The sequence below is a fragment of the Mustelus asterias genome, chromosome 6, assembly GCF_964213995.1.
Source record: "Mustelus asterias chromosome 6, sMusAst1.hap1.1, whole genome shotgun sequence".
Taxonomy (NCBI): domain Eukaryota; kingdom Metazoa; phylum Chordata; class Chondrichthyes; order Carcharhiniformes; family Triakidae; genus Mustelus; species Mustelus asterias.
Window position 1 is genome coordinate 109,614,134 of NC_135806.1, and position 13,054 is coordinate 109,627,187.

The 13,054-nt window shown below is 42.7% G+C and overlaps 1 protein-coding gene across 1 annotated transcript in view; it reads left to right on the plus strand.

Annotated features, from left to right (window-relative positions):
* Positions 1-13,054, plus strand: part of arhgef28a (Rho guanine nucleotide exchange factor (GEF) 28a) — a 285,006-nt gene that overhangs the window by 158,322 nt on the left and 113,630 nt on the right. The window contains exons 10-12 of the mRNA XM_078213883.1: positions 3,068-3,182; positions 4,791-4,868; positions 9,169-9,211. Coding sequence (XP_078070009.1) covers positions 3,068-3,182; positions 4,791-4,868; positions 9,169-9,211 — 236 coding nt within the window. The remainder of the gene's footprint in view (positions 1-3,067; positions 3,183-4,790; positions 4,869-9,168; positions 9,212-13,054) is intronic.

Sequence of the window (13,054 nt, forward strand, 5' to 3'; positions counted from 1 at the left end):
TTACGTATTGATTTTCAAATATTCATGTTTCCTTGTCTTCTGCAGTGAGGACAGACTGAAAATACCTGTTCAGTGCGACAACCATTTCTTCGTTTCCCATTATATTCCCCAGTTTCATTCTCTAGGGACTAATGATTACAGTTCTTTTCCTTTTAAATACTTATAGAAACTCTAACCATCTATTTTTATATTCCTAGCCATCTTTCTCTCATACTCATTTTTCTGCATTCATTTTCTCATTAATTCCTTGCGGATTTCTAAAATCTATCCAACCCGCAACCAAAGACTAATCCTTGCACTATTGCAAGCTTTTTCAACTAATACTACTCTTATCTTCCTTTCTTAACCATGAATGCTGCATCCGTTTCATAGAATTTTTCTTTCTCAATGGAATACATCTTTGCTGAGAGCTGTGGAATATCTCCTTAAATATCTACTTCTGTTTCTCCTCTGAAATACCTTTTAACCTATTTTCTCAGCTCACTTTAGCCAACTTTGTCCTTGTACTCCTATAACTGTCTTTTAAGTTAAGACACTAATCCTGGGCCCACATTTTTCAGACTAGATTCTGGGAGGATGTTTTCCCTGGTTGGGTAATCTAGAGTCACAGTTTTAACAACACCAGGTTAAAGTCCAAAAGGTTTATTTGCCATTAGCTTTCGGAGCGCTGCTCCTTCGTCAGATGGACGAAGCTCCTTCTGACGAAGGAGCAGCGCTCCGAAAGCTAATGGTATTTGCTACCAAATAAACCTGTTGGACTTTAACCTGGTGTTGTTAAAACTGTTACTGTGTTTACCCCTGTCCAACGCCGGCATCTCCACATCATGGGTAATCTAGAAGCAGGGACATAGTCTCAGGATATGGGGCAAATCAAATAGGACTGAGATGAGGAAAAAATGTCTTCGCTCAAAAGGTAGTGAACCTGTGGAATTCTCTCCTACAAAAGGCTGTGGAGGCCAATATATTCAAGAAGGAGATGTATTTTTTACATTTTAATGGCATCAAAGGGTATGGAGAGAAAATGGGAATATGGCATTGAGATAGAGAATCAGCCATGATCATATTGAATGGCAAAGCAGGTTCAAGCTGAATGGTCTACTTCTCCAGTTTCTATGTTTTTATGAGTAAGGTGAAAGGAGCACATAACTGCATTGGGATTAAAGGGGATCAAATTCATCTTGCATTTCTTGTGTTGTGTTAGGACAAAGTACTGGAAGGACTGGATTAAAATGATAAAAATGTTTTCTTCAGAGCAGAGAAGGCTGGAGGGTGGGCGCGATTGAGGTGTATAAGATTATGAGGGATTTAGAGAGGGTTAATAGGAAATAGCTTTTTCCTCTTGATTGAGGAGTCAATCACGGGGGGCGGGGGGGGGCATTGTTTTAGGGTGAGGAGTAGGAGTGTCAGAGGGGATTTGGGACAAAAACTTTCTCACTCAGAGGGTGAATCTGGAATTCACTGCCTGGGAAGATAGTGGAAGCTGGAAACCTTAAAACCTTGAAAAAGTATTTTAATGAGCACTTGAAATATCCTAACATTCAAGTGTTAGAAAATGGGATTAGCGTGACTTTAGTGGTAATCATTGCCGATGCAGACTCAATGGGCCAAAGTGCCTTTTCTGCGCTGTACGTTCCTAATGACTCTATAACTTGACGTCTCAACTTTAGGCATCTCTGTATTACAGATGTCACTGACCTGTTGGTGTGCTGAGTGCAAACTTGCCATAGAGCATGTTTCTGGGGATGTGGCTGTCTTCCATTCAGTTGAAATGACATCGCCACTGGAGACAGCACTGGCTCAAGAGAGCAAACACGCTAGGAATCCTTGCCGCTGGTGCACCAGCAGGGACCTTAGTATAAAATAGCACTTAAAATAGCTTGTTATGTGGCCCCTTCTGCATATTTTCAAGAAAATCCTTCCATTCCATTCAGTGCAGTGGAAAGCTAGTTGATTATTTTTGCATCTGAAATAAAAATGTGCGGGATCTTGAGCCCGACTCTCTGTGTGAGATCACCGGAGGGGACTCAAATTCCTGCCAAAACAGGAAATTGCAAATCTCATCAGTAAGATTTTCCCCAGCCCTTGCTGGCAACATAATCAGGTTCACGCCCATAATGGGTATGAACCTGATTTTAATAGATTTCAATGAATTTAAATATAATTATGCAACTTCCTCGACAAATTACCCCCCCCCCTCAGTAAATTTCCATACACCACGTTGATGAGGCTTACAACAGATTCATCCAGAGTGAGTCTATCGAGGGGATCCCCCGAGGACGCAAAGGTAAGTGTAGGCCCCAGGAGAAAGGATCATGGTCTGGCAGTGCCCTGGCACTTCCCTCTGGCAGCGCTCCGAAAGCTAGTGGCGTTTGCTACCAAATAAACCTGTTGGACTTTAACCTGGTGCTGTTAGACTCCTTACTGTGTTTACCCCAGTCCAACGCTGGCATTTCCACATCATGACTTCCCTCTGGCCCCCAGGGGCCTGAGGGCAGCCTCATGTGCGGGATCTCATCTGTTTGTGGTGGGGGAGGAAGCAGACGCTGAGGGCAATGGAAATGTCGGGGGGTGGGGGGGTGGGGAGAGGTGGTGAATGGGGATATTGGGGGTGGAAGAGGATGGGGCTGCCGGGAATGATCAGGTGGAGGGATGGGGATAGGAATGCTGAGGATGATCAGGGGTGGAAGGGGATGGGAATGCCGGGATGATTGGGTGGGTGGATAGTGGGGGGGCTCCGTGGTTAATTATTTATGATCGTGCTGAGGAGGGGGTTAATTATTATTTTGATTGGGGCGCCCTTTACACAGGGTGCCCCGATTTCCATGGAGCCGGTTCCCGGCTCCAAGAATCTCGGCTCGCCAGACTGACGGTGCAAACCACCGTCCACTGTTTTTCTTTCAAAATGTGAAGATCGGGAGAGAAAACAGGCCAGTGGATCTGGAGAGTTTCACACCTGTTTTCTCATCAGAACTGACACTTTGGCAGATTCTCATAAGATACTCCCCAATATCCTGTTTTCGAGTCTAGAACATTCTGTTTGATACAGTTTCCATTTATCCTCTTAAAGGAGTCGGAAGACACTGGGATTCGGCTGAGATCGTACTCCCTTTCCTCACCCAAAGGCTCTCAAAGCAAATCTCGATTCATAAGGGATTTTAGTGTGTTTGATTCCACAAGTGAAGGTTAGTGTCGATAAAAATTGAACAAGATGTATTTGAATAACAAAATATTGATATTACTTTAACAAAAATATCTATGTTATGCCATTGGCTAAAAAATGGCTCCTACTTTGAGTGATCATCTGCAAAGCTTCTCCATTTTACATTCATTGTCTTACAATTAACAAATTTCATGTAAAAATGCTTAAAGCTAAAGTATAAATGTATCCTAATGCCTAGGTACTGTCTGATTGAGCAGCTTGTTTTCTAACTCATATTATTAGCACATTATGAACAGTTTTGGCTTAACAATGAGATATTAAGTAGTCCGGGTGTGAGCTATTACAGCACTGTGCTACTAAATTGTCTGTCAGTCACAACTGGACTTAGTTTTTCAAGTCCTTTGCATTATTGATTGGAACACCATCTTCCATCTTATGGACTTACCTATTATAAAGGGGAAGGGTTAAAATGGATGTTTATGTCTTGTACAACTGCTGGTATCCTCCTGTCATCTGACTGTGAAAAGGGCATTGACTGCGGTCGTATGAACATAGAACATTACAGCGCAGTACAGGCCCTTCGGCCCTCGATGTTGCGCCGACCAGTGGTACCAATGTAAAGCCCCTCTAATCTACACTATTCCAATATCATCCATATGTTTATCCAATAACCACTTGAACGCTCTCAACGTTGACGAGTCCACCACTGCTGCAGGCAGGGCATTCCACACCCTTACTACTCTCTGAGTAAAGAACCAACTCTAACATCTGTCCTATATCTCTCACCCCTCAATTTAAAGCTATGTCCCCTCGTGCTAGCCAACACCATCCGAGGAAAAAGGCTCTCCCTATCCACCCTATCTAATCCTCTGATCATCTTGTATGCCTCTATTAAGTCACCTCTTAACCTTCTTCTCTCTAACGAAAACAACCTCAAGCCCCTCAGCCTTTCCTCATACGATTTTCCCACCATATCTTTATCAAAATGACAAAGGAGGGTGCGTTGGCAAAAGGCCAATGCGAACCTAGAGACAATTAATTAGTGAAGTTGCTTTTTTTGATCAATGAACTTCAACATGCTCAACAATTAGCAACACTTGTATTTAATATTTATGGAATTGACAATGACCAGAATATCTTAATACCAGATATGAATAAAACTCAAGCCAAATTTCTAGCGAGATGTAGCCTCATACTATTTTTAATTTATTTGCTAATTATATTGAAGTTGATTTGTCATCATGTGATAGATATTGTTCATGTGTGTTTGCTTCACAGTACTGGTAATGTGCGGAGTAAGGTCTATTGGTAGCCTGCTGTGGCACATCAGAATATTTGTAGGAGCCAGAAATGCTACTAACACAGATAAAAGATTAAACTGAATACATTAAATTGTTTAAAAAGCAGTTAAAATATACTCGAAAATAGTGACATAAAAATGAGGTTCATAAACTATGCATAAACCATCCTAATGATCTGTAGTTGCTTTTCACAGTATCTGTTCGTTGTTCTATTCTGATAGATATACTGTAGATCTGCATTATGTACTGCACTGGTCACATCAGTGAATGAACACCCAAACAGATGTTGTTCCTTTGATCATTATGATGAGTCTGTCCCTGCTCTGTAGATGGTGTTTTCAGCAGTGGACGGTCCCTTCTTCAAGCACTCTCACTGTCTAAGTCAGTTTCTCTGCTACACCATAGTAGTAAGTACCACTCGTAATCAGATAAAGCTGTCACAATTCTGCATGAAACTGCCTGCTACTCTTTCACATCCCTGTGCCTTGTTGCTGAACTGACGTAATTCATTTTAACCAATGTTGTTTGATTTGGAATCAATTGTGGCTGCTAAACTGAATCTTTTTAATTAAAAGCCTGCTGCTTGCTTTTATTTGATTGCTCATACGTAAACTAACTTTAAAGTTTAGAGAACCTCTGTAATTAATAACTGAGATCCCTCCTCATAACCATGTGGTGGTTAGTGTGAGTTCTACTGCAAACCGACACTTTAGTCCACATAACTTAAAGAAATTTTCAGCAATGGGTTGAGCACATGAATACTCTATCCACTCCTCTCCCTATTACGACATCTAATAAACGCACAAATAACTATTTTCATCTACACAATTCCCCCTGGAAGCCTATTAAATCTACTTTCCTAGTATGAAACATCCTGCACGCCTCTTTCACTAGTTTGAATGTACGTCCTCCTATCCTAACCTGAATGAATGCTCTGACCTAAATTTTATCTTTATTGTTGAATATCTTCAACAATGTAGGGAGGAGTTATACAATAAATGGCAGAGTCATCAGGAGTATAGAAACACAGAGGGACCTAGGTGTGCAAGTCCACAAATCCTTGAAGGTGGCAACACAGGTGGAGAAGGTGGTGAAGAAGGCATATGGTATGCTTGCCTTTATAGGACAGGGTATAGAGTATAAAAGCTGGAGTCTGATGATGCAGCTGTATAGAACGCTGGTTAGGCCACATTTGGAGTACTGCGTCCAGTTCTGGTCGCCGCACTACCAGAAGGACGTGGAGGCGTTAGAAAGAGTGCAGAGAAGGTTTACCAGAATGTTGCCTGGTATGGAGGGTCTTAGCTATGAGGAGAGATTGGGTAAACTGGGGTTGTTCTCCCTGGAAAGACGGAGAATGAGGGGAGATCTAATAGAGGTGTACAAGATTATGAAGGGGATAGATAAGGTGAACGGTGGGAAGCTTTTTCCCAGATCAGAAGTGACGTTCACGAGGGGTCACGGGCTCAAGGTGAGAGGGGCGAAGTATAACTCAGATATTAGAGGGATGTTTTTTACGCAGAGGGTGGTGGGGGCCTGGAATGTGCTGCCAAGTAGGGTGGTGGAGGCAGGCACGCTGACATCGTTTAAGACTTACCTGGATAGTCACATGAGCAGCCTGGGAATGGAGGGATACAAACGATTGGTCTAGTTGGACCAAGGAGCGGCACAGGCTTGGAGGGCCGAAGGGCCTGTTTCCTGTGCTGTACTGTTCTTTGTTCTTTGTTCTCTAAGGTTCCTTAAATATGGGGTGGCACAGTGGTTAGCACTGCTGCCTCACAGCGCCAGGGACCCGGGTTCAATTCCGGCCTCGAGTCACTGTCTGTGTGGAGTTTGCAAATTCTCTCTGTGTCTGCATGGGTTTCCTCCAGTTTTCTCCCACAGTCCAAAGATGTGCTGGTTAGGTTGATTGACCATGCTAAATTGACCCTTAGTATCAGGGGATTAGCAGCATAAATATGTGGGGTTATGGGAATAGGACCTGGGTGAGATTGTGGTCCGTGCAGACTCAATGGGCGGAATGGCCTCCTTCTGCACTGTCAGGATCCTATGAAAAGATCATCTTTAAGGTCAAAGAGTCCTAGTTTCTCTCTTATTCAGTTTTGTGACATTGACGGTCAATCTTGTGACTTTTGGTTCATTGTCTCCAGAGCTTGAATGTGTTTCCCTCGTGCCTTGTTCACCAAACCTAGTGACCATCTTACCAGAGCACGATAGATACTGGGCCTGAATGCATTCCTCCTCACCATCAATTTAAGCAAATTAGTTCAGTCTCTCTGCTGAGGTTTAACAAGTTCATTTAATAAATGTTCATGCATTTCCCAATCATATTTCAACAACTTCCATTATGAGAACTTTTGTGTCATTATCTAGCATGCATTCTGTAGCATCTACTGGATTGGAGTCATCTTGATTAACAGCGCTGATTAGTTGATGAAATTATTTTTCATAAAATGATGAACATTTGTTATTCTGTTATTGCTGATACTGCTATGTTTTTATGGAATCTTTACAAAGATGCTATCGAACAGTATGATAGCAGAGGCTGCAGGCCTGTCAATTGTTGTTAGATTGATGTGATACCAGTTAGCATTACACTCCACTAGAATGCTGATCTCAATCATGCCGCTTGTCAATAGCAGAAACCAGACCCCAGTTTTAACTGTTTCCACTTAGTGGAGGATGGGTTGGGGTGAATGGCTGTTAGTATAATGTCAGTCACTGAACCCCTCTGATCATATTGTTTTCCCACAGTGTCCCAATACTAATATGGTAATACACAAGCAGGAAGGAAGTGGGGTTCTTCTTTAAATATGCAGATCAGATCTGATACTATCAGGACCTAATTAACAATTTGAACCTGAGAACCAAAATAGAGAAGAGGATCGGTTCCCCCGTCAAGCAAACCTGCTGAGAGCTGGGTCGTGGATCAAAAGAGGCCCAGCAGATAAGGGCCAGGAGGAGTTGGAGGACTCCTTCAGGCCTTCCGGGCAGGTCTTGGGCTTTCCTTGCAGTTGATATTCTGCATGTTGAGTTTAATATATTGTGTTATTTGGCGCTCAAAGAGCTGTCATTGTGTAACCTCATAACATAGACATTAGCACAAAACCACATTTATATTTGGTGAAAAAAAAGATTTCTTTCATTTCAATCGAACAATGACATTGGCCTTAATTTTTCACGGAATAGTGGTCCTGCCACTGGCTGAAAAGATGGGGGTGAGCCTCTTCGCAGAGGCAGGGAGTTCAGGACTGATTTACGGGCCATCAGTCTGGGAAGATGTCCCTCTCTGAGAGCTGCCAGCTAATCAGATGGCCAGCTGCCCTCCAGTCCTAGCAGCGCCACTGGGAACAGTAGCCAGGCTCCAGACTCAGCGGGGGAACCGTGCGAAATTGAGCAAGTTCTATTGGGACTGCAGCAATCTCCCCCAAGGAATACCATGGAGGCCAGATTGCAAGGTCAGTCAGGATGGCATTGCCAGGGCCAGTCAGGCAGACCCCCAGCAAGGAGAGTAGGGGCTGTGACTGCAGGGTTAGGATTGGGAAGAACAAGTAGGGGCAGTGCTAACTGTTGGGAGGCCATAGAGTTCCTGAACAGGAGTGACAATACCACCCCCCCCCCCCCCCCCCCCCCCAGCTCACAGCCAGCCACCAAGATTTACCTGTCCGACGCTCCAAGTGGCATGGGCATCCTCTTATCTCTGTTAAAATACTAAACGGTGGAAAGAATTGGCCCTTCATTGGCCACATAAGGGCCTCACTTGACTTAAGTGTGGCTGGCCTGTCTGATACCTTCTCTGCTATTGGTAAAAAAAATCAGACTGTTTGCCTGCTTCAGGGCTAGGGGAGGATGTAAAATTCTGACCATTATCTTGCTAATATAAAACCCAACTTTGGTATCCAACTCACAAACCGCCTCCAGTTACTTCACAGCTTTTTGAGTATTTATCTACTAGGAAACAATTTCCTCTTGTCCACTGGAAATGCATTCAAATTATAACTTGCAAGACCTGTAAATAACATGGCGTGCATCAATCCACCAGCTGGAAACTACTTTGTAATTGTGAATAGAATGTAGTTTGAAATGTCTTAACCTTCAGCATCCCTGCACATCTGATCAGTAAGGACTTCTGATGTCACGTCTGTCCATCCCAGAAAAGTACAGCGATAAAGGCTTCCAAAAGGCACACGATGTACAAGTATCTTTTAGTTATAAAGATACACGGTGCAATGGACTTATGCACTCTTAAACCCAATTCTTATTAGATGTGGCCCACCATTCAACCAGACATTAAGTTATGAATCTTGCTCAGAGAAGCTAAGACTTACTGCAGGAGATGCTGTTGTAGATAAAGATGCTATTTTGGAACTGCAATACCTTTAGGTGCAGAATAGAGGGAGATTTGCTGTGCTTGAGGTACTTGGAGTGTGCTGTTGAGGCTTCTGTGCTAAACATGGAAACAAAATGCAATTTCCTGGAACAAACAGCCCTTACTATCACATAAAGGCTGAATGCCTATTATTACATATTGAGATACAAAATCACATGTTTAATTACAAACTTCTAATCAAGACTTGCATGGTCCTATAAGAAGCTTCTTTGAAAAAATAAATCAGAAGCATGGATTTAAAGGAAGTTAGTTACCTGAAGGCAAGTTTATTTTTCTACTTTTTTTTCTGTAGTAAACTTTTCCATATTGCTTTATTTCAGAACAGCGAACCTTCAGCCTACCTGAGCACCCGAAAGAGAAAAGGTACAGTACAGTATAACACTCATCAGTCTTGCTGGGGCACACTAACTGAACTAGACATCCCAAAGCATGATTAAATCAGCAGGGTTAACATACCAACCATGGAAACTGCCTACGGAGATGTTCAAAATGCCACTGGGGCGGCATGGTGGCACAGTGGTTAGCACTGCTAGAGTCATAGAGCTTTACAGCATGGAAACTGGCCCTTCGGCCCAACTTGTCTATGCTGCCCTTTTTTATTAAACCCCTAAGCTAGTCCCAATTGCCCACATTTGGCCCATATCCCTTTATACCCATCATACCCACGTAACTGAAGTACAATGCTGCCTCACAGCGTCAGGGAGCCGAGTTCAATTCCGGCCTCGGGTGACTGTCTGCGTGGAGTCTGCACATTCTCCCCGTGTCTGCGTGGGTTTCTTCCAGTTTCCTCCCACAGTCCAAAAATGTACAGTTTAGGTGGATTGGCCTTGCTAAATTGACCCTTAATGTCAGGGGATTAGCGGGGTAAAAGCATAGGGTTACGGGGATAGGGCCTGGGTGGGATTGTTGTCGATGCAGGCTCGATGGGCCTAATGGTCTCCTTCTGCACTGTAGAGATTCTATGATTCTAGGTGCAGGTCGATGGGCTGAATGGCCTCCTTCTGCACTGTAGGGATTCTATGAAAATCCATACTGTTGCAGTCACAGAAATTTGTAAAGAATATAAGCCCCGAGAGGCAGCCTAAACTACATTCATTGTGCTTCCCTAAGTGAATATGTTGACATTTGCATTTACAGAATATTCACTCACATACTTAACTATATATGTTTGTTCCCAAATAAAAATAGGAAGAGTGGTAATGATCATGAGTTCTATTGCTTAAATCTTCAATTATAGCACAAAGTTTAGTGCCATTTATCGACATGTGAAAACATAGGGCGAGATTCTCCGGTCTCGACCGTGATGGGACCCATTGTGAGTGAGAAAGGAGAATCCCAGTCAAAATTCCATTCACTTTCGGCGGCTCCAGAAAATCCCAGCTGTGAACGAAGGCGGAAGATTTCGGCCATAGTTTAAAAAGCTTTGTAACATGTAGTAGATGTACACAACATGCCTTCACTTGTGTTGGAAAGGATAAAAACATGAATGCATAAAAAATCTGAATGTAAACTTCAAATATTGAAGACACCAATTTGATGACACATTCCGAGTGAAGTCTAGGAGCATGCTCCCTGAAAACTGAAAATTCCTCCTCATTAATTTTAATTTTAAGAACTAGTAAACTTCACAATTAATACATTTTTTTCATTTTAAGAAGGAAAAGCAAATTGAGATTTGAATTTCAATGGGCAAAAGTAACTAACACTTTCCGAAAAGATGCCCCAGTGTGCAATCTTCTCCATCCAACCACAACCCTGGCCTAGTTCATAAAGTGGAGATGCCGGCGTTGGACTGGGGTAAACACAGTAAGAAGTTTAACAACACCAGGTTAAAGTCCAACAGGTTTATTTGGTAGCAAAAGCCACACAAGCTTTCGAGGCTCTAAGCCCCTTCTTCACCTGAAGAAGGGGCTTAGAGCCTCGAAAGCTTGGGTGGCTTTTGCTACCAAATAAACCTGTTGGACTTTAACCTGGTGTTGTTAAACTTCTTACTAGTTCATAAAGGCATTGAACTTCCTGTCACCCAATTCTACCTCCAATTTCCCAATCTTTCTCAACAAATTAATCTCCATTTCTCCAGGTTTACTCTTTCCTCTCTCCTTCATCAATTCAATCTGCCTTATTATTCTCTTCCTCCAACCTAGTTACACTGGTACACCTCTTCAACTCTCCCATCCAAGCTGGTACTGTACCTTCTCCTGGAGTTGATGTTGGTGCTCCCCTACCCCCAAATTCTGTTCTAGTTTCTTTCTTCCTTCTCCTCTCAAAGCATTGTTGCCAGCTTTTACCCCTTTGCCTTTTGCATTCTATTGCTTCTCCCTCCTATTGTTGTCCATTTACATCTCCTTTGTTGCCATCAATTTTCACTTCTGTACACTCTCCATCCACAAAGTGAGGGAATACACCTGCCTGCCTGCCTGAGGTTCTAAAAAGTGCCGGCATAGTAACTGGGCCCTGGAAACAGTTTGTATGAATGCATGTATGCAAATCTCAACTGTGCTCAGACTTTTTTCTGTTCAGTCAGGGAGTGATTTTTTTAAAAGTGGAGCTCTATGCACTTTTTCATTTCATGGTAGGTCAACATACTGCTTCCAAGTACATGACACAAATGCTCTGGTGCCAATACTATGTGTGTGTACTCGAGGATTTCCAAAACACAATTGACGAGATGTCACATGAAAGGTTACAACACAAAATATGTGCTCATGTTGTAGGGGGTAACAGATTAGCATGGATAGAAGATTAGTTAACTAACAGGAAGCAGAGTGTATCACAGAATTCTGTTACGGTGCAGAACGAAGCCATTTGGCCCATCGTGTCTACACCAGCTTTCCAAATGAGCAGCATGACCTAGTGCCATTCCCCTGTCTTTCCCCCACACCCCTGCACATTGTTTCTATTCAAGTAATCATCTAATGCTCTCTTGAATGCCTCAATTGAACCTGCCTCTGCCACACTTCCAGGCAGTGCATTCCAGATCTGAACCACTCGTGTGAAAAAGTTTTTCCTCATATCATATTTGCTTCTTTTGCAACTCAGATAATTGGTTCCCTCTCATTCTTGATCCTTTTATGAGCAGAAACAGATTCTACCTACTACTTCTACTCTGTGATGAACATAATGATGTTGGGGATGTCAGGAGTAGGTCGAGACCCACTTGACATTTCTGAGTGAAACACTTTGATATGACTGAGTGGCTTGCTTGGCCATTTCAGAGGTTATTGAAAAATCAACCACATTGCTGTTGGTCTGGAATCATATGTAGGCCAGACCAGGTAAGGACAGCAGATTTCCTAAATGAACCAACTGTGTTAATTGAAAATAGTTTCATGGTCATCATTACTGATTTATTAATTGAATTTAGATTCCACCAGCTGCCATTGTGGGATTTGAACCTGTGTCCCCAGGACATTAGCCTAGGACTCTAGATTACCAGTCCAGTGTCTTTACCACTACCTCACGGACTCCCTGAATGGAGGTAAATAGGTCACTTCCGGGTTGACAAGCTGTAACGAGTGGAGAGCCAAAGGGATCAGTGCTGAGGCCTCAACTATTTAGAATTTATATCAATGACGTGGATGAAGGGACCAAATGTATTGTTGCTAAATTTGCTGAAAGCACAAAGAGTTAATTATGAAGAGAACATAAGTCTGCAAAGGGATAGAGGTAGGTTAAGTGAGTGGGCAGAAACTTGGCAGATGGAGTATAATTAGGAAAAATATGAACTTGCTTACTTTGGCAGGAAGAATAAAGAAGCAATATATTATTTAAATAGAGAGAGTTTGCAGAACTCTGCAGTACAGTGGGATCTGAATGTCCCAGTACAATAATCACAAAAAGTTACTTTGCAGTACAATAAGTGATTAGCAAGGCAAATGGAATCTTATCATTTGTTGCAGGGGGAATCGTGAATAAAATGAAGGATGCTTTGTTTCAGTTGTGCAGGGCCTTAGTGAGACCACATCTGGAGTTAAAGTGGAGCTCTATGCACTTGTTCATTTCATGGTAGGTCAACATACTGCTTCCAAGTACATGACACAAATGCTCTGGTGCCAATACTATGTGTGTGTACTCGAGGATTTCCAAAACACAATTGACGAGATGCCACATGAAAGGTTATAACACAAAATAAGTGCTCATGTTGCAGGGGGTAACAGATTAGCATGGATAGAAGATTAGTTAACTAACAGGAAGCAGAGTGTGTCA